This window comes from Gasterosteus aculeatus, chromosome 10 (genome assembly GCF_964276395.1).
Source record: "Gasterosteus aculeatus chromosome 10, fGasAcu3.hap1.1, whole genome shotgun sequence".
In the NCBI taxonomy this organism is placed as follows: Eukaryota; Metazoa; Chordata; class Actinopteri; order Perciformes; family Gasterosteidae; genus Gasterosteus; species Gasterosteus aculeatus.
The window spans coordinates 17839371-17866165 of record NC_135697.1 but is presented as its reverse complement, the minus strand read 5'-3'; the positions used below and the strand labels follow the sequence as shown (position 1 = coordinate 17866165).

Genomic DNA, 26795 nt, shown 5'->3' with positions numbered 1-26795 from the left:
ATCTATTGGATCCCAAAAAAACAAGATCTGACTGGAGAATATGGCAATGGCCATAATGTAAAATGGCTACGGTCACAATGACTTTGTCTCCTTCTCATAGAGAGTCTAGCGGTTTGGTTTTGATCCACACTGCTGAATAAACTCATTTTAATTCGCTGGAGGACGGAGAGGCAGGTGTTGCTGCTGTATCGTAACCTCCGAGTGACTCCGGGTTCTATGAAGACAGGGAGCCCCAGCTGAGGGGGGGTTGGGTTCAGTGCTGTTCGGTGCCACATAAAGGGAGTAGTCACTACACCTGCTGAGCCAAACAGACGACACCAAAAACAACAACAATAACAACAGTTGAACTCAAGTTTTATTTTGTCTGGGAAACTCAATCACAAGTAAAAAATAAATGACTTCCTTTATTCATCCAGGGGAAGGGGGGGTTTGGACCCAAAAGGTCAAAGATTTCAAAGATCTTGTTCAGAAAATTCAAAATGTGCTCGAGTATTTGGCAACCAATTTCATTTAGAAAATGCAGCGGTGAATAAACGGGTGCAGGAAGCACACAGATTCACATGAGCGATGAAGAGAACCTCCGATTCCAAGAATGTGGTCCAGAAGCAGATGACGTCGTTTGGTTTTAATGCTAATTTTAGCCTATGTTACAAATGGAGATTAATTAGAAAAATAATTGGAAAAAAACAACAACAAAAGCATCCAGAAACAAAAAATTCATTAACTCCAAAGTATAAGAACTCTTTTCATTGTTTGTCACAGGCAACGTCAGTATGAGCTAAATAACGCAACAATAAGCAAACAACCTCCTGGTGTGTGACGGTGCAACGCGCCTCCAACTGTGGGATTAAAAACCTGAAATGAAAAATGAAACGAAAAAACCCCAAAGTGAAGCAGGACTGGACATAAATAAACATTCTGTTTTTTCCAAATGTGGAAGCGTCTCAGTTTAAGAGTTTAGGAACTTCTGAAACAAACACGAGGAGTAAGAACACGGATTCGGATTAGAAATGTTGTCGCTGTTACGCTTCACCTTCCCGTCCTGTGGTCGTGAACTGGCAGAACTTCTCCTTTGGTTCGTTTACGGAGGGAGAAAATACTCTTAATATTACAGACGGGGTTCACTTGTTGTAAAGTGTGTGAGTTTTTAACTTATGTCAAATTGTGTTGGACTTCTGTACCAGATTGTTATCTATTAGAACGCATTATTATGTCGGTGAGCCATTACGTCCCTCTATTTTAAAGGTACGATCATTTCTTTACCCCCTCTGACAGGTTAAAAATTGGAACAATGCTTAAAATTGAATGCTTAAAATTCAAATGCTGAACCTTTTTTATGTCGTCTGTGCAGCCGGACCCTTTAAAGTTGTGTATATTTATATAAAGTCACAAAGAGTGTCGATGTTGCTTGTTGTCGCTGTAACCCACCTGTTTCTCTGTGTGTAAATGACTCGTTGCAGCTTTTGTGTTTCTGGGTTTGGACAGGAGGACGTAACCGGCCGCGTCAACGACCAAGCAGCAGACCCGATGGCTGAGGACCGGACAGGCATGCTGCTCCGATCAGTCCCCAAACATAAAACCATGTGACGCTGAGTCCACTTTGGGACAACAACAACTGACCAGACCCGTCGCCCGAGAGTTGATTCAAAAGCAGAGATGAGTTCAGAGTCCCCACCTGATAACCAGCCCCCCTACGATGTCCATAAGAAATCTTCTACATCAGGCACTTGTTGATTAGTCCACAACTCCAAATCGCCCGATCGGTAAACAGCGGGCGGCCTCCGACCCTTTCCTCTCGTTAAATTAGTCCGGGCGGCGTCTTCGCGCCTCCCTTTAGCCTCCTCTCCAGGCTGACTCCTTTCTCACCACCCTCCCCCGTGCTGCGGGCAACGCGGGCCACGCCGGGGGAGCTCAGGTCGACGCCGTCCTGCTGGTACTCCAGATCGTCGGGGGCCACGGGCTGCGGGGCCGGGTAGTTGGGCTCGTAGAAGCGGTAGGGGTCCTCCTCCTCGACCTCGCCGTAGTTCTGGAAGACGCTGGGTGGCAGTTGGACTGCGGGAACAGCGGCGCGGTCAGTGACATCATCGCCCTCTGCGTTGCCAACCAACCAAGCAAGGCAACCGGCGCACGCCAGTCACACAGGGAGGAAGTCAGTGAGAGCCCAAAAGATGGAAGGAGGGACAAGGGATACCAGGGGTTATAAAGGGATACCAAAGGATACCAAGGGTTATAAAGGGATACCAAGGGATATTAAGGGATACCAAGGGTTATAAAGGGATACCAAGGGTTATAAAGGGATACCAAGGGTTATAAAGGGATACCAAGGGTTATAAAGGGTTACCAAGGGTTATAAAGGGATACCAAGGGATACCAAGGGTTATAAAGGGATACCAAGGGTTATAAAGGGATACCAAGGGTTATAAAGGGTTACCAAGGGTTATAAAGAGATACCAAGGGATACCAAGGGTTATAAAGGGTTACCAAAGGATACCAAGGGTTATAAAGGGTTACCATGGGATATAAAGGGTTACCAAGGGTTATAAAGGGTTACCAAGGGTTATAAAGGGTTACAATGGGATATAAAGGGATACCAAGGGATATAAAGGGTTACCAAGGGATATAAAGGGTTACCAAGGGTTATAAAGGGTTACCATGGGATATGAAGGGTTACCAAGGGTTATAAAGGGTTACCAAGGGATATAAAGGGTTACCAAGGGTTATAAAGGGTTACCATGGGATATAAAGGGTTACCATGGGATATAAAGGGTTACCAAGGGTTATAAAGGGTTACCAAGGGATATAAAGGGTTACCATGGGATATAAAGGGTTACCATGGGATACAAAGGGTTACCAAGGGATATAAAGGGTTACCAGTGGTAATAAAGGGATACCAAGGGTTATAAAGGTTACCAAGGGATATAAAGGGTTACCAGTGGTAATAAAGGGATACCAAGGGTTATAAAGGTTACCAAGGGATATAAAGGGTTACCAAGGGTAATAAAGGGATACCAAGGGTTATACAGGTTACCAAGGGATATAAAGGGTTACCAAGGGATATAAAGGGTTACCAAGGGATACCAAGCGTTACCAAAACATACTAGGAGATACCAAGGGATTAGCACAGGATACCAAGGGATAAGAAGGGATACCAAGAGGGTTACTAAGGATTAGCACGGGACACAAAGGGTTACCAAGGGTTATAAAAGGTTACCAAGGATCACCAATTGAAAACAGAGTTGGAGGGAAGGATACATTCAGGATTCACGGCCGCAATGTTAGGGTGTTGAAAATGTTGAAAATATCCAACTTAAAGCACTGCTATGTTAAGCTAGCTGCTATGCTAAGCGAGTTGCTAGGCTGCTTCTCAACATCTAACGTTACCCTGCGCGGCACACAGCCTGCAGAGGACCACCACTGCGTAAAAACCGTGGTTTGAAAACGTTCGGGCTAAATGTGAGGAGATTGTTGCACTTCAAACACAACCGTTAAATGATGGAGAGTTGAGAGCAAAGTGCACGAGGAAAATGGATGTATAAAAAAATGTAGACATTTACAAGACATATACCCCCCTCGTCCCCTCGACCCCCCCCCAAAAAACTAGATTTTTTTTTTTAATTCACTTATTTACTTACTCATATTGTGAGTTTATGTTCTCCCTGCTCACACATAATAATTACTGCTGTGGTTAAACCATTCCTGCAGAGTGAAGCCATGTGGTTCCTTCACACACTTATAAATGATTCTATTCTATTTTACCTGGTCTTGTAATTACTACTTTGTTTTACCTGGAATGGCCAAAATACGTCGTGGGAATAAAAGTTAATAAAGTTAAAAGGTTTTCAAAGTTAAAGTAAATAAATAATACTCAAGGTTAAAACATTTAAGTTATTGCTGGATTCATTTTTTAGGACGGTTAGATAGTTTTTTTATGTTACAAGTTTTTATTGAGTCAGCGCGGCTGTAAAAAAGAGGAACTGGATGATTACTTCACATTACAGGTCATTTAGCGGACGCTTTTATCCAAAGCGACTTACATTGCATTTTTAACCCGTGGCTTTTTACATTTTGGGGCCAGGGAGCAATTAGGGGTTATGTGTCTTGCTCAGGGACACTTCGACATGGTGCATGAAGCAACCGGGGCTCGAACCGCCAACCTTGCGGTTCCCGGCACCCTCTCTACCACATCGACCCTCCTGATCATAATGTAGAAGAAAAATGAAGCAGAGGATGATTGAGAGTTCGAAGGACGACGTCTGAGGAGATTAAAGAGAAGAGAAAGTAATTCTCTCATCCTCAACAAATCACATTAACAGACTCAAAGAGTTCATATCAATTTATAAATCAGAGTTTAGGGAGAGAGCAACGAATAGAATGATGGTTGTTCAACCGGGTATAAAAAAAAAAAAAAACCTGATTGCATGATAAAATAATAACAGGCAATAAATAAATGAACAGGATTCATTTAATTAACTTACAAATTATTATATCTGGCATTCCCTTTGTTGTGTTTTTTTTTTACTGTAAACTACTTTATAACTGTCTTATATTATATTTTACTTTTATAACGGTTATTTCATCATGACTCAAAGCAGGTCAGCTGATGTGACCTTTAACCCCAACACACAGTAACACAATCATGCATTTGATGAGTGAAGATGACTCATGCCGGGTTTTCTTTAACTGTCACAATGAATCACACAGATCAATATGTGTCAATGGAGCTGCTGTGGTCGGCCCTCGTGCATCAAATGGAAAACATTTATTCTTCTTATTTTGGAAGTTCTGCCTTTAATACTCAAGTAGCACTCAGGCGCAGGAGGAGCAAGATGTTCCTTTTGTGCCGAGTTCTGATATAGAAAAAAAAGCTGATATATACATATTTTAAATTAGATAAGATTGTTGGTTCAATACGTCTGATTATTGAACCACCTTCGATCAGACAGGTTCTCTTAATGCTGCCATAGATCATCTCAGGGCCCTACGTACCTCCCACGTTGTAGCCCACACACGAGTTCTGGTCGCAGTACCCCGGAGACCCGGCAGAGCCAACGGGTCCGGGGTTACCGGGCCGGCCAGGAGAGCCAGGGTTCCCGGGTCGCCCCGACGGACCCTGGCTGCCAGGTCTGCCTTGTCCCTGCGCACCTGGAAGGAGAGGAGGAGTTAGTGAGGCCCAGGTGGACAGCCTCCTGTGGAGGGGCGGTCTGGCTCAGTGCGGGTTAATGTACCGGGGGGTCCTGGAGGGCCTCGGGGGCCTTGGACTCCAACTCCTGGAGATCCTTTGTCGCCCTTTTCTCCTGATTGACCTGAACACACACACACACAGGTAAAACAGGGCACATGGGTCCCGGGTGCTGGATAGGTAAACATCTGGACGGGTCCGTGTCCATAAGCTCCAGCTGAAAAGCCCTGACGGGGATCCTCGGCCCTTCACCTCTCTCTCCAGGCTGCCCGTTCTGTCCGTTCTGTCCTGGGAAGCCGGGTCTTCCAGAGGGTCCCTGTTCTCCCTGGGGCCCCGGGGTCCCCTGCCTGCCGGGCTCCCCGGGGGGGCCTGGCACAGTGCGGATGGAAACTGGTGGACTGGGCACGTGGTTGAGGATGGAGTTGTAGCGCGCCATGTGGCCTGGCAACAGAAACAAGTGTCTTCAGCAGATGCATCAGAAACCTTTTGGCCCAAACCCGACCTAAACCTACGCCCCTTCACACTACAACGATAACTGAAGCGATCTCAAAGAGACACCCAATGACCAAAAAGAAACTGAAAATATTGCCTTGATCCGTCCTTTCGGACGATGCTTTGATTGAGGGGGTCCGCGGGGGCCCGGTACTCACTCTGGATCAGCTGCTCACAGACCTGCCTGGCGATGTCCTGGACGGACGAGGTCGACTGGAGGTCCCCCTGCCGACACACCAGAGGAACTTCTGTTGGTTTCGATCAAACTAAGGGGTCCTGATGGACGTGGGAACCATCCATCCATCACTAGATGTGTCGTACAAACGGTGAACCTTTGCAATCGGACTCTGGCGAGGGAAAGAGCGTAGCAACACTTACCCGTTCACCTCTCTCGCCTTTGCTTCCAGGAAGACCCTGCAGCGAGGAGGAAACAGAAGTTAAGACGGAAGCGGTTCAGATGTCACAGAACATCGTGGCTTCGTGAAGCCAGAGGATCTCTGGAAGCTCTGAAGCAAACCTGCAACACTTTGTTCTTCCTGTTTGGACGGGCCTCGTTAAATAGTCTGACTCGGAACAACTTTCCATTGTGGACTTTTGTCTTAAGCGTAGCTTAAGCAGTAGTGCTTTCAGCAGGAAGAACGTCCACGTATCTGTTCAGAAGCCCTGAGAGAACGTTTTTCTAGATCTCCCAGTGTTCCTGAGCTGTGAGGACAGGCGAGTGAGCCGACTGGGCTACTTTATTATCCGTGAGGATGCGCTTGTTGTTGAAGTACTCGTTCCGTCCACAAGAGGCTGAGAGCATCGCTGCCACATCACCAGGCGCTCCTCCACATTCATCCACCAGCAGAAGAAGCATTTCAGGAGTACAGAAAGAGGATCGCAGTAAACAACGATTTTTCAACCGGTTTTTGAGAAAAAAGATGATTTTAACCAAAAACCATAATATAACAGATCCTCTTGGAGCCTTTAAAAAGGTTAAACAGACTGAAGGAAAATGTAGAACTTTATCCAAATAAAAGTCAGTGTGTCTCAGTGTGAGACAACACCCAATGACCCCTGACCCCCCAGGCAGAGGAATGCTTTATCTTCTTCCTAAAACAGAGGCCCACTTAAAGTTACATTATTATTATTCTAGCGGATCAATTCATTTTTATTTTATTGCTTCAGAGACAAAGCGTGAAAGCATAAAAAAAACATAATAAACCAAACTGTGTGAAAACAATCTGTTTTCACACAAAGGGACAAAGAGACGGGGACAGGAGGTGAGGACTCACCGGAGGTCCCAGATCTCCTGGTTTCCCTGAAGAGCCTGTGTTACCTGGGGCCCCCGGGGCTCCTGGCGTCCCCTGAGGAGACACAGACAGTGAAGAAAGAGGCGCGAGTGCGTAGTTACAGCGTTAACGGTGGAATCAACGGTTTCAGAATGAGTGTTTAATGTGCGTGAGCTGTCAAAGCTGGAGAGCTGCAGATAAGTAGAAGGACACGAAACACAAAAACGGGCTCTTACGATGGTTCCTGAGGGACCCGGTCGGCCCGGCGGCCCGTCTTTACCCGGCAGGCCCTGAGGAGGAGAAACAGGGGGGTTAGGAAGCTCTTTGAACCCGGGCTGGAAAGCGTTAACAATGTGTAGAAGAAGTATTAGTGCAGGAAGGAGGAAAGAAGAGGTCACATGCTAGTAACACCAGCAGTACCCCCCCCCCCCCCCCCCAGGCGTGTATTGATGAGGCGACTCACTCTGGCTCCTGCAGGTCCTTCTCTGCCTGGAGCTCCAGGTCTGCCAGCTAGTCCCTGAAGAAACAGCAGGAGAGAAGAGGCTCACACCTTCTGATGACCTATTCAGTGAAGATCCATTGAGCCACATTACGTAAAGACCGGGGAACTACGCAGGTCTGCAGGGTAAGCAACGCTGGTCCAAAAACACTTTCAATGGTCTGAACGGGACACTTTTTCAAGAGACTAGAGAGTCGCCGGTTGGATTCCGGGCCGGGAAGCAGGAGACTGGTGGAGGTTGAATCCACCCTGCGATGTCACAGACTCAGGGAAGAGAAACAGAGAAACCAACCTTGTACAAATGGCACCATCATTCACATCTGCTAAAGGGCACATGGGGGTAATTCACTGAGGAGCACAATTAGACCAAAAACCAGTAAGCCCGGCGTGTGGTGAGCAGCGGGCTGTAGGCGCCAACGGCAGCGTTTCCTCATTCAAACAACAACATTCAGGCGTAATTTAACTTTAAGGCGAAGCCATCGACTTCGCTGGAATCACCTGCACGCCTTGTTGTCCCGCTTCACCTTTCTGTCCTCGCTCTCCTGGACCTCCCTGCAGACAGAAAGACGTTGTTGCCGGATCCTGAGTATGTTTCTAATGTAACATGGAGCTCGCTCAACAAAGCAGCATGTTTAGAACACGAAAGGCATCAGACAAGAACCACGGATAATAATAATAATAATATATAATAATAATATATAATAATAATATTATATAATAATAATAATAATAATATATTATAATAATAATAATATATAATAATAATATATAATAATAATAATAATATATTATAATAATATAATATAATAATAGTATGATACAGAACACGTCCACGAGCATTGCAGGCGACGGCTGGCGGGTCGTACCGGGGGTCCGATGATGGAGCGCCCGCTGTGGCCCTGCGGCCCTTGGGGCCCCGGAGGTCCTGGCAGTCCCGCGTCCCCCACGGCACCGGTCGCCCCCTGGAGACGGAGACGACGGAGAGGGACAACGTGTTAACCCCGCGAGGACACCCGTCATGTGCTCCAGAGACTGACGAGCCGATCGGCTCATCTCGGTTATCGGTTCAACCAACAGGGAGGATGTGAGGTTTAGACGTGAAGCAGGAAGAGAGATTCTACGATTAGCTGATCTGAGATCAGCGCGAGAGAGAGAGAGAGACAACTGCATTACTTTGTAGAGCTTTTAAGTTTGGTGTGTCCTCATTTCATTGAGCTGTTTAATTGAATGTCTGCTGCTAGAAGCAACATCTCTTCTGATTAAACCTCGTTATCTGAGAACAATCTGACTCCTCAGAGACAAACCGCAGATCTCAGATCAGCCTCGCATCTCTCTTACGTCCGCATCGGCCTTTTTTTTAGTGCGGCGACGCTACTTCCTCGTTCCGAACACTCAGAGACGAAGACGAGGAGCACAAGGTGACACGCGTGAAAATGTCCTCCAACATCTATGAGAGCTTTTCTATGCATGGGATGTACTGTCGAGGACAAGACGGGGGACAGTGGGAGGAGAGGATGGTGGACATCTACGAGAGCGCAGGGACGTCCACCGAGCACCACGTTCCCCCGGAAACAGGTACGACATCATCTACCATTAAATACTATCAGGAAACGATCTGTTAGCATGAGAGCATTAAAGCGAATGTACCAGGTGAGAGGATGAGTTATTGATTTGATCGTTTGCTCTCCACATTTAAACACCGGATCAATAAACACTCTCAATACTGCAGTTAAAGCTTAAACACTGGTCAGATTCTTTTGTTTGGGTGCAAAAAGTTTAATTTAATCTGAGAATAAAAAAGAATAAAGAGATGTTCTTGTTTGGCTCTGCAGCAGCAGCCAATCAGAGGCCTCCGCCTGGCGTCCTGAAGAACGTCCTGCGAGCGGCCGTCGTGGTTCTGGTCCTCCTCTGCGTCCTGCTGGGGGTCGGGCTCCTCGTCCTGTCGACTCGCAGTGAGGACCTGGTCTTTGTCTCCTTCTCACAGCCTCCATGGAGGACGTTGACGTCCCCTAACTGTCCCTGCATTCCTCCCCCCCCCCCAGGTGTCTCCGTCCCGCCCAGCGGCCGCTACGAGGAGCTGGACGCCAAGTACCGCCTCCTGTCCCGCGGCTACTGCCGCCAGGGGACCCGTGGTAACGTGTCCGGTAAGACGGGGGGCGTTGCCGTGGAAACAGTGGGGGGGGGGGGGGTCACGCGGCATCATGTGATGGACACGCTTGGGTTCTGGTGTTAAATCTCACGCACTTGCTGTGAAATGATTTGAAATGATCCCTGAAACCTGAACGCAGAATGGAGGGTGTTTGAATGCAGCTGCTACTACAAGTCCACCAGGAAGAAGAACTGGACGGAGAGCCGGGCGGACTGTCGGCGCCGAGGAGCAGACCTGGTGATGATTACGTCCCACGAGGAACAGGTGGGTGTCTGCTGACCTGCTCACCACATGTCCCGTGTCCCCCCAGCCAGAGACGGATTCAGAAGTTCTGCTTCTCGTTGCTGGTCAGGAGTTCGTCAGCTGGCTGAGTGAACAGGAGACCTTCTGGATCGGCCTGCATGCACGGGAACGGAGCGTGCCGGGGGAGTTGGAGTTGGAGTGGGAGTGGGAGTGGGTGGACAACAGTCGCTCTTCGTACAGGTGAGAACCTCTTCATCGTATTGATTAAATGTAGAGATTCGTAGGTTTGTTTAAGAAGCCATGGATCTCACGACAGCTGAAGACGACTACTGCTGGATCCTCTGAAACCAAACCAACTCATCTTCTCCTAAAGAACCTCCTCAACGGACCAGAAGGATCGTCAGACCTAACTGGGTTCTTTTGTGACCCATGTATCAGGGCCTGGGGGGTCAACGTGGCCGTGACCCGGCCCTCTGGGGGGTCCAGAGGCTACATCGGCCCGCAAGGAACATGGAATCAAACCGACGGCGGATCCATCCAGCGATTCATCTGTGAGAAGAAAGTGATGGAACACAAAACGGAGACGTGACGAGAGAACCGATTTCCATCCAAAGGCTCCTGGGGGGCCGCTTCTTCCTCTGGCTCCTCTTCTTCCTCTGGCTCCTCTTCTTCCTCTTCTTTCTCTCGCTCCTCTTCTTCCTCTCGCTCCTCTTCTTCCTCTGGCTCCTCTTCTTCCTCTACTTCCTCTGGTTTCTCTTCTTCCTCTGGCTCCTCTTCTTCCTCTACTTCCTCTGGTTTCTCTTCTTCCTCTGGCTCCTCTTCTTCCTCTTCTTCCTCTGGTTTCTCTTCTTCCTCTGGCTCCTCTTCTTCCTCTGGCTCATCTTCCTCCTCTGGCTCATCTTCCTCCTCTTCTTCCTCTGGCTCATCTTCTTCCTCTTCTTCCTCTGGCTCCTCTTCTTCCTCTTCTTCCTCTGGCTCCTCTTCTTCCTCTTCTTTCTCTCGCTCCTCTTCTTCCTCTGGTTTCTCTTCTTCCTCTGGCTCCTCTTCTTCCTCTTCTTCCTCTGGTTTCTCTTCTTCCTCTGGCTCCTCTTCTTCCTCTGGCTCATCTTCCTCCTCTGGCTCATCTTCCTCCTCTTCTTCCTCTGGTTTCTCTTCTTCCTCTGGCTCCTCTTCTTCCTCTTCTTCCTCTGGTTTCTCTTCTTCCTCTGGCTCCTCTTCTTCCTCTGGCTCCTCTTCTTCCTCTGGCTCATCTTCCTCCTCTGGCTCCTCTTCTTCCTCTTCTTCCTCTGGCTCCTCTTCTTCCTCTTCTTCCTCTGGCTCCTCTTCTTCCTCTTCTTTCTCTCGCTCCTCTTCTTCCTCTGGCTCCTCTTCTTCCTCTGGCTCCTCTTCTTCCTCTACTTCCTCTGGTTTCTCTTCTTCCTCTGGCTCCTCTTCTTCCTCTTCTTCCTCTCGCTCCTCTTCTTCCTCTGGCTCCTCTTCTTCCTCTTCTTCCTCTCGCTCCTCTTCTTCCTCTTCTTCCTCTGCTGGGCGGCAGGTGTTTGTTTCGTCCATATTTGCTTCTGGGGGTTTTGTCAGCTGACGAGCTGTCAGACTGGGGGGGGTTGTTGTGGTTTATTGATCCTGCAGCGCTAACATTAGCATTTAGCATGGATCACTGATCTGTCACATGTAATAAACAAACGTTACACCTGATGGAGCTGTGGTTATTTTGTGACGCGTGTTGAGGACACGGCAGAGAGCAGCGTCCCGCTCAGCGTTCATCACGCCAACAACCGCTTTGATCCCCTTTAGCTGCTCGGCGTCTCTCTGGAGCTCATTTGAGTCCTTAGTTCGGGGACATTGTTTCACACGAGGCGTGGAAGCCGATCCGAGCGTTAATCTACACATTTCATCCATGAACGTCGGGAAAGCTGAACGTCTACAGACACTTTAAAGGAGGAGCGAGAACGAGCTGATGAACATCAGCAGGACTTACCACCGGACCTGGCTCTCCACGATCTCCTCGGGCTCCTCTGATGCCTGAACCTCCCTGTGTGAACACGGAGAGCAGGGGACGATTATGCACACGGAGATGTACACGGCCTCAATGCTGCAGGCGTGTTTGTGTGCGTGTGTGTGTGTGTGTGTGTGTGTGTGTGTGTGTGTGTGTGCAGATTCAGGGAGAAGTTGTGTAAACAGACATTTGTGTTTCCTGATTGTTAAAACAAAGTGTTAATCCTGATGTTTGTGATTGACGGATCACAGCTGGGTTGTGTTTGAGTTCCCTCTGCATGAGCGGAGGCGGTAAAAGCAGCGTGCGATCGATCGGCTCATCGATCCAGGGCGAGTGTGTGGTGGGGGTGCGGCGCTCACCGGGGGTCCGGCCGGCCCAGGGGGGCCTTTGCTGTCCTGGGTGCAGGTGCAGGCTTTGGGCATGGCCGGGCAGTCCGCCTCCTTCCTCTGGACGGCGACGAGGAGGACGCAGAAGACAGAAAGAAGAAGCGTTTGTCTTTATCTCAGGAAGCGGCTGAAACAGGAAGTGTGGGACTTTCCTCTTTACAGATAAATGTTCTAACGAAAGTAACGTTAGTGGAAGAAGTGAAATGCTGCAGAGAGATCGATCCTTGATCCTACCAGAAATGTTCTACATACATCGTAAGACTTGAGGACTCTTTTAGGAGGACGTCCGCTGCAGAACTTTGGCTCTCTGGTTCTATGAACTATATGTACCTCAGTGAAGCACTAGAACCTCGTAGAACCTCAAAAGCCTCACGACACACTCTTTGAGGTCTAGCACACTTTACAACCTACGTTACTCTTCATGATTCTGTGCAGTTGTGCAATATTAATCAATGAACTAATGTCAATATTATTATATAAGTGTAAACATTGGATGAAACTCTTTAAATGAGTAGAGTGAACTTTGACCTCACCAGACCAGGGAGCTCGCAGCACTTGTCTCTGCCGGCCCACGACGTGCTGCACACGATGTCAAAGGCCTGAAGCTGGAACTGCACAGGAGGAACACCCCGCCACAATAAGAGCCTTGGACCGACACACAGTGTTGTGTGTGTGTGAGAGTGAGTGAGAGTGTGTGTGTGAGAGCGTGAGTGAGTGAGTGCGTGCGTGTGTGTGTGCGTGTGTGTGAGAGAGTGAGTGTGTGTGTGAGTGAGTGAGTGAGTGAGTGAGTGAGTGAGTGAGTGAGTGAGTGAGTGAGTGTGAGAGAGTGTGTGTGTGTGTGAGAGAGTGAGTGAGTGAGTGTGTGAGTGTGTGTGTGAGAGTGTGAGTGTGTGTGTGAGAGTGTGTGTCAGTGAGAGTGTGTGTGTGAGTGAGTGAGAGTGTGTGAGAGAGTGAGTGAGTGTGTGTGTGTGAGAGTGAGTGAGTGAGTGAGTGAGTGAGTGAGTGAGTGAGTGAGTGAGTGAGTGAGTGTGTGTGTGTGTGTGTGAGAGTGAGTGAGTGAGTGAGTGAGTGAGTGAGTGAGTGAGTGAGTGAGTGTGTGAGTGAGTGAGTGAGTGAGTGAGTGAGTGAGTGAGTGAGTGAGTGAGTGAGTGAGTGTGTGAGTGAGTGAGTGAGTGAGTGAGTGAGTGAGTGTGTGTGTGTGTGTGTGAAAGTGTGTGTGTGTGTGTGTGTGAGTGAGTGTGTGTGTGTGAGTGTGTGTGTGTCCTCACCGGGGCCGAGCTGTCCTTGTTCCCTCGGGACCGGACCTTCCTCCCGAGGACCTCCACGCCGTCGGTGCTGATGTTTCCCGCCGCGTTGATGCTTTTCTCGTCCACGGCGCTGCAGTCGATCAACACCTTGGCGCTCGTCTTGCTGACGGCGATGTGAAGCTACATACATCCATATATGTTCATATATGTATGTATGTACATATATACATATATATCAGCATGTCTTGTTGAGCTTCTGAAACCGTTTTACGGTTTAGTTGTTCCACTAAAGCCTGATATCATCTGCTTATTTAAAAGTGGACGTCCTCAACGTCCCTCATGCTCACGGGACGTCCTTCTCCTTGTCCCCAAAGGATCAATAAGTGATGGATGGGCTCTGACCTTGTGGAAGCTGCCGTAGAAGAGCTTCTTGATGTCGGGCCCTTCGAAGGTCACCGTCTGGAAGTCTCCTTTGAAGTCGTTGTTGAAGAACGTCAGCGTCTTCCCGCCGTCTGCAGGACGCACAACGCGCACGAGTTACACAACCCCGGGTCCATGTTGCAGGAACACGACGTACTCGCTTCCTTTGCTGCGTCGCCTCTTTCACAAGCTGCTCACGAAGGAAGCGGAGATCAGAGGTCAGACTCACGGTCCAGGATGACGCCCACCAGCGGCTCGTTCTTCTGGTCCAGCACCTCCCACAGGGCGAAGGGCTCCTCGGGCGTGTCGGGCAGCAGCCTGAACAGCAGGCTGATGGTGTAGTCGGAGGGCAGCCCTTCAGGGTGGATGTACCTGTGGGGCGCGGGGGGTAATTAGGACATGTTCGGTGCACGCGTCCCAGCTGGCGCCCCAGCTGACTGGTGGCCGTACCTGGTGGGCTGTGCCAGGAAGGCGTCGGCGTGCAGGTGGAAGCACGGGAAGGTGTTGAAGGTGCCGGGTACCATGGAAACGCCGGCGACGCTGCCGTACCGACTCTCCGCCAGCCCGAACAGCTCCATCATGCGGAAACCTGGGGCGGGTGGGGCGGGGGTTTAGCTCCACCCCCGTCAGAGCCCATCGGGGTTTAGCTCCACCCCCGACAGAGCCCATCAGGTTTAGCTCCACCCCCGACAAAGATCTACTGCTCTAGATGCTCTAGATGAACGAGGTTCAAATCCACCTTCCTCGTCCGACCGCAGCGGTAATTATGCACCAACCCGACCCCCCCCCCCGGTGAACAGCCTCTCACCTGGCGTGCTGCTGCCGCTCATCGGTACGGACGGACACGCTGGGGGAAGAAAACAAAAAGGTGCGTTTGATTCTCGAGCCACCTGGACGCCGTGGCCTGGGAGGGGACGTGGGGGGGGGGGGGGGGGGGGGTCACTCACTGGCGGTGGCGGCCTCGCACACAAACGTCACCAGCTTCTCCTCGATCTTCGTGAAGGCGTCCAGGTCGTCCACGAAGAAGACGTGCCGGTCGCTGGGCTTGCTGGCGATGCTCACCAGCTCGCCGTAGTCGGCGTCGGCGAAGCCGATGGCGAACACGATGTAGCCTTTAGAGGGGGGGGGCAGGGTATTTATATATATGTAGATATTCTCCTTTCCTCTGTGAAAAGAACAACCCCCCCGCGCTGACCTTCCATCTGCATCTCCTTGGACACCTTGTTGACGTCGTCCTGGGAGCGCCCGTCGGTGAGGACCACCAGCACGTTGGGGATCCCCCTCCTGACCCCCCCCTCCACCGTGAAGATGTTCTCCTTCACGTGCTGGATGGCTCGACCTGATTGGACAGAGTCAAATCGTCAGGTGGGGGAGGGTGTCGACACGACGCTACTGGGGCCAGCAGGCCACGCCCCCTCACCCGTCTTGGTGTTCCCCCCCTTGTAGGAGATCCTGTTGATGGCGTCCAGCAGGCGCTCCTTGTCGCTGTGCGAGTTCAGCTTGAACTCAGTGCGGGCGTCGTCGCTGAACTGGGCGATGGCCACCTGTTGGGCGAGAGAGGGGGGGGCACGTCAGAGGTAAAAGGGGAGGGGAGGAGCCAACAAGCACAGGCCGTGTGTCACTCATCTTCACTCATTGTGTCGTTACTTCCTGTCACGTGACCAGAGCCCCGCGTACCTGCGTGCCGTCCGGCCCGATCCGGTCCAGAGCCCCCGCGGTGCTGTACAGGAAGCGGATGATCTTCAGGAAGTTGTCGTCGCCGATGCTCCAGGATCCGTCCACCAGGAAGACCAGGTCGGCTCTTGCCGCCTTGCAGACTGTGACGGACAGCGAAGGAGGCGGGGCCTCGCTTTACTCAACGAGTCACACGTCTGGCGTTAAAATAACTCCCCGTTTCATTCTGCGTCCTTTGTTTCTCTTGTTGCAAGGTTGAGAAAAACGAGACAGGAAAGCGTCGCTTTGCTCACGACCTTAAATGACCTCAAACGACCTTCATGTGTGACGAAGAAACTCAATCGGATTTAAAAAGGTTAGAAAAAGTGTTAGACATCGGCGTGGGCGCAGCTCCTACCTTCCTTAGCAGCGGGGATTGTGGGTAACGGCGTGGTGGTGGGGGGTGCGGTGGGCTTCGGGGTCGGGACGGGGACTGGAGAGACAACGAGAGAAGACGAAGACGTTGAGACCTGGAAATCATCATGTGACCTGAAGCCCTTCACATTAAACACACGTTCTAAGCCCCGCCCCCCCCGGCGCTCTTACGTGTTGCCGCGGCGACGCTGACCTCGGGCCCCTCGGTGCCGTCCTGCAGCTGGGCCCTCAGGCTCAGCTTGTACTGCGTGTCGGCCCTCAGGCTGTTGAAGCAGTGCCGGTTGGCCCCCCCACTCAGCCTGGTCTCCTGCTTGTGACCATCTGCACACAGAGGCCCCCCACGTTAGGTCCCACCTGGAGTCACGTGAGTCCAAGCGCTTTAAACGGGAGGGGGGTGACTGTGGGCGCCGCAGGGGGCGGGGCCTAGCTGACAGTTGGTACCGTCCTTTGTGCCATTTCACTGTTATCGTGTTGTGTGGAGCTGATGAGGACGTTCTCATACATCGTGAGAGGAAGTGTGGATCCTGTTAACTGGACAAAGGCCATCGGTGGGACGATCCGCCTGCGTCTGTTTCGCTTCACGCCGGCGGTCGGACTCGACTGGAAACCCGTCACACACACAGGAAAAACTTCATCACGCTGGCAGGTGGAACCTTTTAATGAGCGAAAGGTCCCGAAGGTCCAAACGAAGCGTGTGTGAGTGCTGGAGTCTAAGTTGTAGACTGAGTTTGACACCTCGAGTGTATGAAGGGTCAATCCGACCTTTGACCTTCGGCCTGGTGGCTGAACCAGGAGACCAACCGTCTGCGGTAGGATTCATTTTGTTGCTGGTTTCAAACAGAAAGGAGAAGCTCTTTACTGGTCGGGGGACTTTGATGAGACGTGTTTTCCCAGAACGCTTAATTAGGCGCCGCCGGTCGCTGGACGTCTGACGGACGGAGCGGCTGCCGTTACGTTCTCCTCCTCATCATCAAAGGAAGACCAACTAATTAAAGCAATAAATCGAACCGGTCATGAGCGGCAGACGGGTCACAGTGAAACCAGATGTTTAACGCTGCGTCCAGAGGAGCCGTGTGATGGAGGTCAAAGGTGAAAGAGTGTGATGTGAAATGATAAAACACACACAGATTCTACTTACTCAACCGACCACTAGAGGCCCCCAGACGCACACACACAGCGGGGCCTTCGCCCCCCCCCCACATCTGCATTCTCCCACTGACGGAGGCATGCGTGATGCGTGACGACTCCTACCGACTCACACGTGCATCCTGAGGATGTAGTTTGGGTGTAGCGCACGCAGGGGGCGGGGCTACTCACCGGACACGGACTCCAGCAGCAGGCGGTAGCTGCTGGCGTGGCGGTGCGGCTGCCACTGGGCGCAGATGCTGCTCACCTTTACCTGGTAGGCATTCAGGCCGCTGACCCCCAGGTACACTGCAGGGGGGGTTGAAGGTGCGTTTAGTGAATGCAGAAAGGGGAGGAGGACTTTCCTCTGATGCGTCCTCTACTCACGGGTCTTGGCCCCCCCTGACAGGGCCTCACTGGAGCCGGTGGTGTAGGAGGCGATGACCTTCACACTGTACTCCGTCCCGCTCAGCAGGTTCACGATCAGCATGGTGTTCACGTCCTCCCCCACAAAGGTCTCCAGAGCTCGTCCCGGAGCTGCAGGTGAGGAGGGGGGGGGGTGTTAATGAGTGACACGATCATTGGCTTTGATTCCAGCGAGCGGGAGAAGGATGAGAGACAACGGGACCTCTGCGCTGTCATTGGCATTCAGAATAATAGAGAACAGAATAACTGAAAGCTTTGGAGCACTTTGTGTTCTCGCGGTTTGCTTTATGTCCTCAGAAACCGAGTCAGACGAGTATCACAAATATATATATATATATATATACACACATATATATATATATATATATATATATATATATATATATTCATTAAAACTAAATATCCCCCAAAATTACATTCATCATCTCAAGAGAACACATTCAATATTAACCCAGCTATCCTCTGGAGAACAAGAACCCACGCGGAACTGGCTCTGAACCGGTCTCAGTTTAGTCCAGATCCCCTTTATGAACTGGTCTCAGTTTAGTCCTGATCCTCTATAAACTGGTCTCAGTTTAGTCCAGATCCCCTTTATGAACCGGTCTCAGTTTAGTCCTGATCCTCTATAAACTGGTCTCAGTTTAGTCCAGATCCCCTATATGAACCGGTCTCAGTTTAGTCCAGATACCCTATATGAACCGGTCTCAGTTTAGTCCTGATCCTCTATAAACTGGTCTCAGTTTAGTCCAGATCCCTTATATGAACCGGCCTCAGTTTAGTCCTGATCCTCTATAAACTGGTCTCAGTTTAGTCCAGATCCCCTATATGAACCGGTCTCAGTTTAGTCCTGACCTTCTATAAACCGGTCTCAGTTTAGTCCAGATCCCCTATATGAACCGGTCTCAGTTTAGTCCTGACCTTCTATAAACCGGTCTCAGTTTAGTCCAGATCCCCTATCTGAACTAGTCCCAGCGTAGTCCTGATCTCCCAGGTGGACCCCGTGTGAGCACCTTACCAGACTGGGGCTGGTAGACCACCCTGTAGCCCATGGTGGGGGATGGCGGGACGTCCCAGCTGATCCTGAAGCGGTTGTACCATTCCTCCGATACGCGCAGGTTCGTAGGAGCCGAGAGAGGAACTGCAGAGAGAAGGAAGCCGGTAAAGTCTGCTGGGACTGATGGAGTGAGTAGAAGAGATGTTGGTGAGAGGACCTCTTGCTGTCGACACGTGACCTAAGTGATGGTTGACGTGTACAGGCGATTGGATAATGAGGGAGGATAACATCCAATTACCCTCAATAGATATTAAGGTAGATAATAAAGTCATCACGATGTCCTCCATCTTTTCATAAACTATCGATTAGATCTTCAGTCGCCGTCTCCATGACAACCTCAGCGGTTGATGACTAACATCACGCGTCAGCGTACCCTCCGATTTAAGACGCTAAAGCGCCTCCCGTCATTGTCCTGGGTACCACCCCCCCACTCCTCCACCCCCCCCACTCCTTCACCCCCCCACTCCTCCAGCCCCCCACTGCTCCAGCCCCCCACTCCTCCAGCCCCCGACTCCTCCAGCCCCCCACTCCTCCAGCCCCCCCACTCCTCCACCCCCCCACTCCTTCACCCCCCCACTCCTCCAGCCCTGGTCAGCACTGACTGGTCAGCCCCTCTGAACGCCATCGCCATCGTTAGCCGCTAGTTCAACAACATCTGATGCTAATGGTATTAGCATGCTTAGCTGAGTTTCTTTGGCTTTGGCCGGAGGTGTAATTAGTGTCTCGCTCCACTGAGCAGCGGCTCGTTCTCTCCCCCGCTGGCAGGAAGCAGATCAAACTCTCCTCCCACAGTCATTCAGAAGGGAATTTCATTTGATTCTATTTTTCAACCTGGACGACCTCCATCTGCTCTGATGGGCCCCCCCGAGATGATTCACAGGATGCGCTCTGGTCTTTCTCTGACCTCTCCAGTGTCATCTGCCCCCCCCCCGCCTCTCTGAGCCCCATCCCCGAGTGGGTCACACTTTCTGATTACTATTCTGCCTCCTCCGTCCCATTATCCATCTTCAGTTTGAGGCTAAAAACCCAATCACACTCTCCACCCCCCCCGGCGGTACCCTGCCCCCCCCCCCAGGTTTCAACTCCCGAGATTACAGCGGCTCGCTCTGTCACATCATCGATCTTGGCTGTAAAAAACCCAATCACACCCTCCCTCTGCATTCCCAGACGCTCCACCCAGGGCGATCATCTCATCCCTCACCGGCTAACGGGAGCCATTCGTCATCAGCGGGGTGCCGGAGGCCCCCCTCCCTCCCCAAGACGCCGTTAGCAGGCACTAATGTGTGTAATGCCGAAAGACGGATGGCTGGAGGTCCGGCGTCTTTCTAGAGCGCTTGATCCCGTTGCGGAGGAGCCCCTCCCACGCGTTTCTGTCTGGAGAACATGGGGGGTTGTGGGATGCCGGATGGAGGCTCGGCGGAGGCGGAGTCTCAATGGAGGTGGAGGCACCTGAGATTTAAAGCCCTTCCTGGCTTTTAAAAGACTTTTCCTCACGATTAAGTAAATTACAGGCAGCTTCTCTGATGCTGCCTGTAGACGTTTAGTCGCTCAGATGGATGAATCTCATTCACACATTCAGCATCTCGCTTTCATCTGGAAATGTTTGCTAATATCTATTCCGGGGTTTTTTTCTGGATGGTGCTGAGAAGGAGAACCTGCCCCCCCTGAAGAAGATGCTTGAATTGTAAATGTTTCTTCCGGGGAAACGAGTTGAGTGGGTTTGGTTTGATGCCGGACCACCGCAGCAGAACATTAGCTGGTGAACACAGCGGAGCTTTCACCGTTAGTTAAGAGGAATTTATTTCCCTCAGCGAGGTGGTGGAGACCAAAGCCTGAGCTAAAAGAGAGAATGCTTGTTTCACGTTCATCATTCTGTACGAATGAATAACTTCCACAAACCAAAGAACAAACGAGTCACTGCAGGTGTCAGAAATGCGTCAGTGAATGAAGAGACATGAGCTGACGACGTGACTCACGCGTTCGTCCAGTCCGCACCGCCGCTGGTCCGTCTCCGTCGGGGTAAACGGGCGTGATGGAAATCTGGTACTCTGTATCCGACAGCAGGGGCTGCAGGACCAGGCTGTTCTGACCTGCGGGGGCCATCCTCTGCAGAACAAACACATTCAAAAAGGGGAATAAACATTCGGCCGATGCTTTGAAGGCCAGAGCCTCCCACGTGGGGCCGCCATCAGGTCGCCATCAGGTCGCCATCAGGCCGCCATCAGGTCGCCATCGGGTCGCCATCAGGCCGCCATCAGGTCGCCTCTTGATCTGGATCCTCAAAGGACCTTCCAGGGCAGCGGCTTCACTGAGGGGGTTCTGCACATGTGTGTGTGCAGCACTCTGTTCCTAAACCTGTGAAGACGTTGCGATCCTTGTTGAATTGTACTTTGGGGAAGAACCAAATATCTCCTTTTTGGATTTGATCCCGATGGCCTTGGCGTTTCCTTCTCTCCTCGTAGCTCTCTGATTGGTTCCCAGGGAGAAGAGAGGTCAGAGAGGGTCGACTGTGTGTGTTTTAATTGTTTGGGTCGCGGCTTCCATCCTATTCATTCATTTGGATTCTGCTCTCGGTTCTGAGGTCCGACGTATTCTCCTCCGCAGTCTGCAGGAGATGGGCTTTTACGTGCAATCAGCAGCCATGTGGCGGTGTCCTGTTCCCTCCTCACCTGGAGCCCCCATCAGTCCTGCAGCGAGTCTGCTCTTTGTTTAGCTCTACTTCCCCGTCTACATTTTATCAAGGATCATCTTTCTGTTTGAATCAGACCCACAATGCAGCTTCCTTTTCATTCTCTGAAGATGGGATTCATTTCTTCCCGTTTTCTCTCTGGGTTTTTGATACCATGTATTTTACCTCGAGGAAAACATTTTCAAACTGTGTCAGTCTGTCTTGCGTTCTGAGCATGTTGAGTCTGGCCCGACTCCGTCCACAAAATCTCAACCCCCCCAAAAAAGACTATGCGTTCCCTGACACGCCAGTCAGACAAACACTGCAGGCCTTGACAAATCAATTTTCGCCCAGAATGATGAAAAAGGCAGAAACTCTCTAAAACCATCTCCCTAAAGCTGCCTTCGCAGCTCGGAAATGCAAACACGCATTCATTTGCTATTTGTAGGATTCAGAAACCCAATCTAGTTTAGACGGAGGCCCAGAATATTAAGTTAATATTAAGAAGGTGAGCTGGTGGAACATGGCTGCAGGGATGGGAGAGTGTTTAAGTGACTACTGGGAGCAGTTCCACACAGACATGTATGTATGCTTGCACCAGCGGACAGACCGCGACCGCTACCACTACCCCCCCGGCCCCGGAGGTAGAACCATGGGGAGAATCACTGAACGGGTTAACGTTTACGTCCCAAACGCTGGCTTATCTTTGGTCTCTCCTCTCGTCTTATTGGCTGCTCAATGCTCCACCCCCCTCCCCCAGGTGGTCTCTAGCAGGTCCTCACCCATTGCTGCCCCCGCAGGACGGAATCAGGTGGTTTTTCTGTCTCCGGAGGGGGTCAAAGGACTTGAGGAAGCCAAGAGAAGCCACAGTTGACTTGAATATATCAGACCCCTTTTTTCCGTCTGCTGTTGAATGATGACGAGGTGGTTTTAATCGTTTCCGGAGAAGATTACGGCATAAAATCTCTAATATAAACAGATTCAATACGATTTGCTTCTAACTGTGAACTTGTCTGGTGACTTATCAACAGAGAGGAAAGAGGAAGCGAGTGAGAGAGATCGCTTTACGATTACATGGTTTTAACGCTTGTCGCTGGTTGCTGTCCCTCCTTCGGCCGACACAAACCACAGAGTGGAAGTCGCTTTGATCCAAACCCGGGATGAAGCTGATGGCGCTCAGTGATTGGACCCGACCGGGTTGCATCAGAACCCACAGCTGTTCACACTTTGATAAGACACCTCATTCAACAAGGCGCCGGTGCGAGCAGCTGGTGGCTCATTGTGGGGGGGGGGGGGTCTAAGGTGGGACACACAAACACACACCTGCATCACATCACATGGTCTGCAAAATGAGGGATTTTCTACAGACCATGTGGTCTATTAAGGTATCAAGTATTTGATAGCATCAAAGGTTCTCTTCAACTGTGCATTTTACAAAGTATTTGATCACCTACCGACCAGTAAGAATTCTCCGTTTATCTTCAGGAAGTCCTCCTGCTCTCCACTCATTACCTGTATCAACTGTTTGAACGTGTTACCTGTACAAAAGACACCTGTCCACACACATCAAACAGACTGCTCCATGGCAAAGACCAGAGGGCTGTGTGAGGACGTGCTGAACAAAGTGAGCTCAAGCTTCTTCCTTATCATAAATACCTATAAAACATTCTGCCTGCTTCTCATTTGAAAAGCTGAGACGCTATATCTTCAGAAATGGAGGTTAGTGACAGTCTGGGCACCATAGGAACAAAGTAACAAAGGGTTATGTGAGCATGTGAATGGTCACCATATACTCCCATGATAATGTCCTTTGCCCAGATACATTTAAACATGATGAATATTCTAATAGGTGTAAGAAGCTTTCAGATTCTGTATTCCACTTCCATTAGGTGTCCAAAAGAAACGTGGTGCTCTCGGTCAGCTGGCATCCAGTGGAAGAACCACTGGTTTGTGTATAAATGAACAACAGTGGATTCATGAGGCTCAGAACCGATCGTATCGGTGTGTCTCCAACGGCCTTTAAGACACTGATAAATCAGTGAGACGGTTTCCAGTAACGTCCAACGTGTCGTAGAGGTTAGAAAACAAACGTTTGGTGAAACTCCTGAAACAGTTTGACCTGAAGGAGCTGAAGCAGAAGTTAGAGAACATCAGCAGACGGCGTCGCCCACCTGCTCCTCCGCCCGGTCTCCGTTGGCGCTGACGTAGCTCAGCCGGTAGTGCCGGACGTTCCTGGGGTCCATGGGCTGCCAGGCCACCCGCATGCTGAAGGTGGTCTCCTCATCCACCCTCATGCTCCTGAACCCGTAGCGAGGAGCTGGAGCATCAGTGACAGAAAACAAGAACTGTTGGTTCACATCGGGATCGCAGCGAAGTTCGTACCTTCGCGGGGGGACGATACGCCGCCGAGCTAAAGACGCTAAAACAGCGGCCGGATATTTGCGCCATCTTGAACCCTTGTGTTGACCTAATAGTCAATGTCACCTCCATCATCTCTACGCTTGTTTTATGGAGAGAAACGTTCAGGTTCAAAATGCAAGGAAAGGAGGAAAGAGACACAATCGCACATCTGACTTTAACTCTTAAACCAACACCTTCGTTTTAAAGTGTCTTTACAGACTAACTGTTAGTACTGATGCTCCGATTAAATGGACTTTGGCCATTTTATGCAAATAGGAAGGGCAACGACAGGAAGGAGGGGATTGTTTACTTGCTGAGGTGGTGGTCGTCGTGGCGACTGTGGTCGTTCTCTCGACTGAAAACAGAAAAAAAGTGATTCATTGAAACCGAACGGATCGTTCAAGGATCATTGTGCTTTGTAGACATAGGACCGAGGGGCTACTGCGTACCGGTGGACTCGACCAGGACCACGTCGTCGCTCTCCGCCTCGTTGGCATAGACGGCGGCGAGGACGACTTCGTACTTGGTGGTGGGGGAAAGTCCCAAGATCAGGTAGCTGTTGATGTCTCCGTTCACCAGAACCTGAGCCACGAACGTCCCAATTACACGTCCAATACGACAATCAAATGAGACCTTTCACGCTTAGAAATACACACACACACACACACACACACACACACCTCTTTGCTGTCTCCTCCGTCCGAGGCCGTCCAGGAGAGTCGGTACATCACCACGTCGGAGGCCGGGTGTTGCCATGACACCCTGAAGCTGTCGGTGGAGATGTCACTGCTCCTCAGATCCTGCGGCTCGGGGACGGTCTCTGCGCACACAAACACCCGCCGTCAATAACCTGCCCGGCTCGCCTCGCCAGCCGGGACGCCCGGTTTGCCATTCAGTGACTTTCTCTGTGCCTAAAATGCTGAGCTGCTGCCGTAGGTCCCTACTCGTGGTGAAGCTGTTGGTCGCGGCCTCGGCTTGTCCCTCGTTGTAGACGGCAAAGACCCCGACTGTGTACTCCGTCAGCGAGGTCAGGTTTCTCAGCAGCCAGGCGGTCACACGGCCAACATCCACCTGCGGAGAAAGGACCAGTGAGGGCTTCGCGCCTCAGTGTCCGTCCCAGAGAAACGGCGTGAGGGAAGAGACCTTCTCACCTCGTTGGTCTGGACTCCGTCGGTCTTGACGTACATGATGCGGTAGCCGTTGGCCTTCCCGGAGGCCGAGTCCCACGTGAGGCGGCTGGAGCTGTGGTCCACGTCTGAGAAACGCAGGTTGGTCGCAGGAGTCAGCGGCACTGAGGCGGGAAGAGACGAGGCCGAGGGTGAATGTCCGTAACCTTCCATCTCCAACCCGTGGTGGACTAACCACAGGTTGGTGGAACTAAGCGTTCTGAAGGACTACATTTGAAGTGAGCGTTTCTGAGGAGGTCTCTGGCAGAGACCTGTCAATCAGCGCGTAGCCCCGCCCTAAAACACCTCCTGCTCTATGGTCTGTTTGACTCTAAATGGACCATAATTCACTAAATGAACATCATGATGTGTTGAAGAAGACTTGAAACTAGAGACTGAGACCATAAACTCATGTTTACAATGTTTACTGAGGGAATAAATCCAGAGAGAAGTAGAGCCATTTCCTCATAGACGTCTATGGGAGCAGAGGAGTCGCCCCCTGCTGGTCACTACAGAGAAGTAGAGCCATTTCCTCATAGACGTCTATGGGAGCAGAGGAGTCGCCCCCTGCTGGTCACTACAGAGAAGTAGAGTCATTTCCTCATAGACGTCTATGGGAGCAGAGGAGTCGCCCCCTGCTGGTCACTACAGAGAAGTAGAGTCATTTCCTCATAGACGTCTATGGGAGCAGAGGAGTCGCCCCCTGCTGGTCACTACAGAGAAGTAGAGTCATTTCCTCATAGACGTCTATGGGAGCAGAGGAGTCGCCCCCTGCTGGTCACTACAGAGAAGTAGAGTCATTTCCTCATAGACGTCTATGGGAGCAGAGGAGTCGCCCCCTGCTGGTCACTACAGAGAAGTAGAGTCATTTCCTCATAGACGTCTATGGGAGCAGAGGAGTCGCCCCCTGCTGGTCACTACAGAGAAGTAGAGTCATTTCCTCATAGACGTCTATGGGAGCAGAGGAGTCGCCCCCTGCTGGTCACTACAGAGAAGTAGAGTCATTTCCTCATAGACGTCTATGGGAGCAGAGGAGTCGCCCCCTGCTGGTCACTACAGAGAAGTAGAGTCATTTCCTCATAGACGTCTATGGGAGCAGAGGAGTCGCCCCCTGCTGGTCACTACACAGAATGCAGCTTTAATACATTTCTCACTCCCTCTTGATACCAAACCTTTTAGAAAATACAAGACTTTTATTAAATGTTACATTGTTTGCGAACAAATCAAATAAACTTCTGTTGAGTCTTGATTAAAATACAGCCCAACAAACTACATTCCAGTCGTAGCTCAGTCTCTGATGGCATTTTCCAGGTATCTGTTGCCTCAGAAACGAGTCGGCCACAGAGCTGCTGATCCAAAGGCTCAAAGGATCGTTGAGTTTGGACTTATTAAGTGGTTTCACACACTCGCGTGGGTTGGACAAAGGTCGCTGGAGTCCACTATTTTAATCGCAAAGTGGGCCGTACCTCGATCGGCCTGTGCTCCCTCTCTCTGCTGCAAAGGTCTGAAACCACCTTTTTAATTCAGTCTGGGAATCGGATTTACTCTCAGAAACGTTGGAATTACCGGCCTATTTTCTTTCTCTCTTTAAATCCTGATTGCACCCGGCATCGGCTCACCTCTATTATGCTGCGGGTCAGAATAAAGACAAAGCTGCAGAGGGAGGAGGAGGAGGAGGAGACTGCCTCTGCTGCAGGTCACACCAAGGTCAGCCAGGCAGTCGGCAGAATGAGAAATTAGAAAGTTTAGAGATAGTTCTCCAAAGTTTCCAAACAGAAATGGCCGCCCATTCATGAGCAGGTGGGACGACTCTGCTCATCACTTCTAGATGTTCAGCAAACTTTTCCAATCACAAGGTTTCATCTTTTGCTGAACTCAAGGCTTCAAGAGAGCAGCGAAGCGATGAGCGACAGCTTCCTCTTCCTCTAGAAGGTCTGGAAACAACAGGATTTTATCATGGAATCAATAAAGAAAACAAAGAATCTACTA

The 26795-nt window shown here is 50.7% G+C and overlaps 3 protein-coding genes and 1 long non-coding RNA gene across 8 annotated transcripts in view; 3 read left to right on the top strand and 1 right to left on the bottom strand.

Moving 5' to 3' along the window:
• Positions 1 to 337: 337 nt before the first annotated feature.
• Positions 338 to 26795, bottom strand: part of col14a1b (collagen, type XIV, alpha 1b) — a 60754-nt gene continuing 34296 nt past the window's right edge. For 3 of the 4 annotated variants that reach the window (XM_078081006.1, XM_078081008.1, XM_078081009.1), the window contains 35 exons: positions 24792 to 24931; positions 24585 to 24711; positions 24321 to 24460; positions 24090 to 24222; positions 23951 to 23995; positions 23412 to 23557; positions 20549 to 20678; positions 18534 to 18656; positions 17480 to 17629; positions 17285 to 17401; positions 16139 to 16288; positions 15951 to 16025; positions 15557 to 15696; positions 15300 to 15423; positions 15075 to 15218; positions 14827 to 14991; positions 14688 to 14726; positions 14330 to 14468; positions 14109 to 14251; positions 13862 to 13971; positions 13481 to 13639; positions 12746 to 12823; positions 12186 to 12272; positions 11809 to 11862; positions 8308 to 8403; positions 7940 to 7993; positions 7406 to 7459; positions 7179 to 7232; positions 6946 to 7017; positions 6050 to 6085; positions 5830 to 5896; positions 5432 to 5620; positions 5226 to 5303; positions 4987 to 5142; positions 338 to 2091 (listed from right to left, as the gene is read on the bottom strand). In XM_078081006.1, coding sequence (XP_077937132.1) covers positions 1799 to 2091; positions 4987 to 5142; positions 5226 to 5303; positions 5432 to 5620; positions 5830 to 5896; positions 6050 to 6085; positions 6946 to 7017; positions 7179 to 7232; positions 7406 to 7459; positions 7940 to 7993; positions 8308 to 8403; positions 11809 to 11862; positions 12186 to 12272; positions 12746 to 12823; positions 13481 to 13639; positions 13862 to 13971; positions 14109 to 14251; positions 14330 to 14468; positions 14688 to 14726; positions 14827 to 14991; positions 15075 to 15218; positions 15300 to 15423; positions 15557 to 15696; positions 15951 to 16025; positions 16139 to 16288; positions 17285 to 17401; positions 17480 to 17629; positions 18534 to 18656; positions 20549 to 20678; positions 23412 to 23557; positions 23951 to 23995; positions 24090 to 24222; positions 24321 to 24460; positions 24585 to 24711; positions 24792 to 24931 — 4007 coding nt within the window. In that variant the 3' untranslated portion in view covers positions 338 to 1798. The remainder of the gene's footprint in view (positions 2092 to 4986; positions 5143 to 5225; positions 5304 to 5431; positions 5621 to 5829; positions 5897 to 6049; positions 6086 to 6945; positions 7018 to 7178; positions 7233 to 7405; positions 7460 to 7939; positions 7994 to 8307; positions 8404 to 11808; positions 11863 to 12185; positions 12273 to 12745; positions 12824 to 13480; positions 13640 to 13861; positions 13972 to 14108; positions 14252 to 14329; positions 14469 to 14687; positions 14727 to 14826; positions 14992 to 15074; positions 15219 to 15299; positions 15424 to 15556; positions 15697 to 15950; positions 16026 to 16138; positions 16289 to 17284; positions 17402 to 17479; positions 17630 to 18533; positions 18657 to 20548; positions 20679 to 23411; positions 23558 to 23950; positions 23996 to 24089; positions 24223 to 24320; positions 24461 to 24584; positions 24712 to 24791; positions 24932 to 26795) is intronic. The other variant, XM_078081007.1, reaches the window with a different exon arrangement.
• LOC120826465 (layilin-like) lies at positions 8743 to 11525 on the top strand. Of its 2 annotated transcripts, none has more exons than XM_078081012.1 (6): positions 8743 to 9016; positions 9277 to 9393; positions 9484 to 9585; positions 9730 to 9854; positions 9943 to 10073; positions 10272 to 11525. In XM_078081012.1, the coding sequence occupies exons 1-6, from the start codon at positions 8875 to 8877 to the stop codon at positions 10420 to 10422; spliced, it is 768 nt and encodes a 255-aa protein (XP_077937138.1). In that variant the 5' UTR covers positions 8743 to 8874; the 3' UTR covers positions 10423 to 11525. The 2 variants fall into 2 exon arrangements, with proteins under 2 accessions (XP_077937138.1, XP_077937136.1); XM_078081010.1 differs by having other exon boundaries at positions 8745 to 9016; positions 9274 to 9393.
• Positions 10426 to 11525, top strand: LOC144383604 (uncharacterized; the record flags this gene model as incomplete). Its single annotated transcript, XM_078081867.1, has 1 exon — positions 10426 to 11525. A coding segment is annotated over one exon (987 nt), but the record flags the coding sequence as incomplete, so codon positions are not given.
• LOC144383483 (uncharacterized) lies at positions 20665 to 20973 on the top strand. The gene is made up of 2 exons (XR_013450899.1): positions 20665 to 20797; positions 20831 to 20973. It is a non-coding gene; the product is annotated as an uncharacterized LOC144383483 (long non-coding RNA).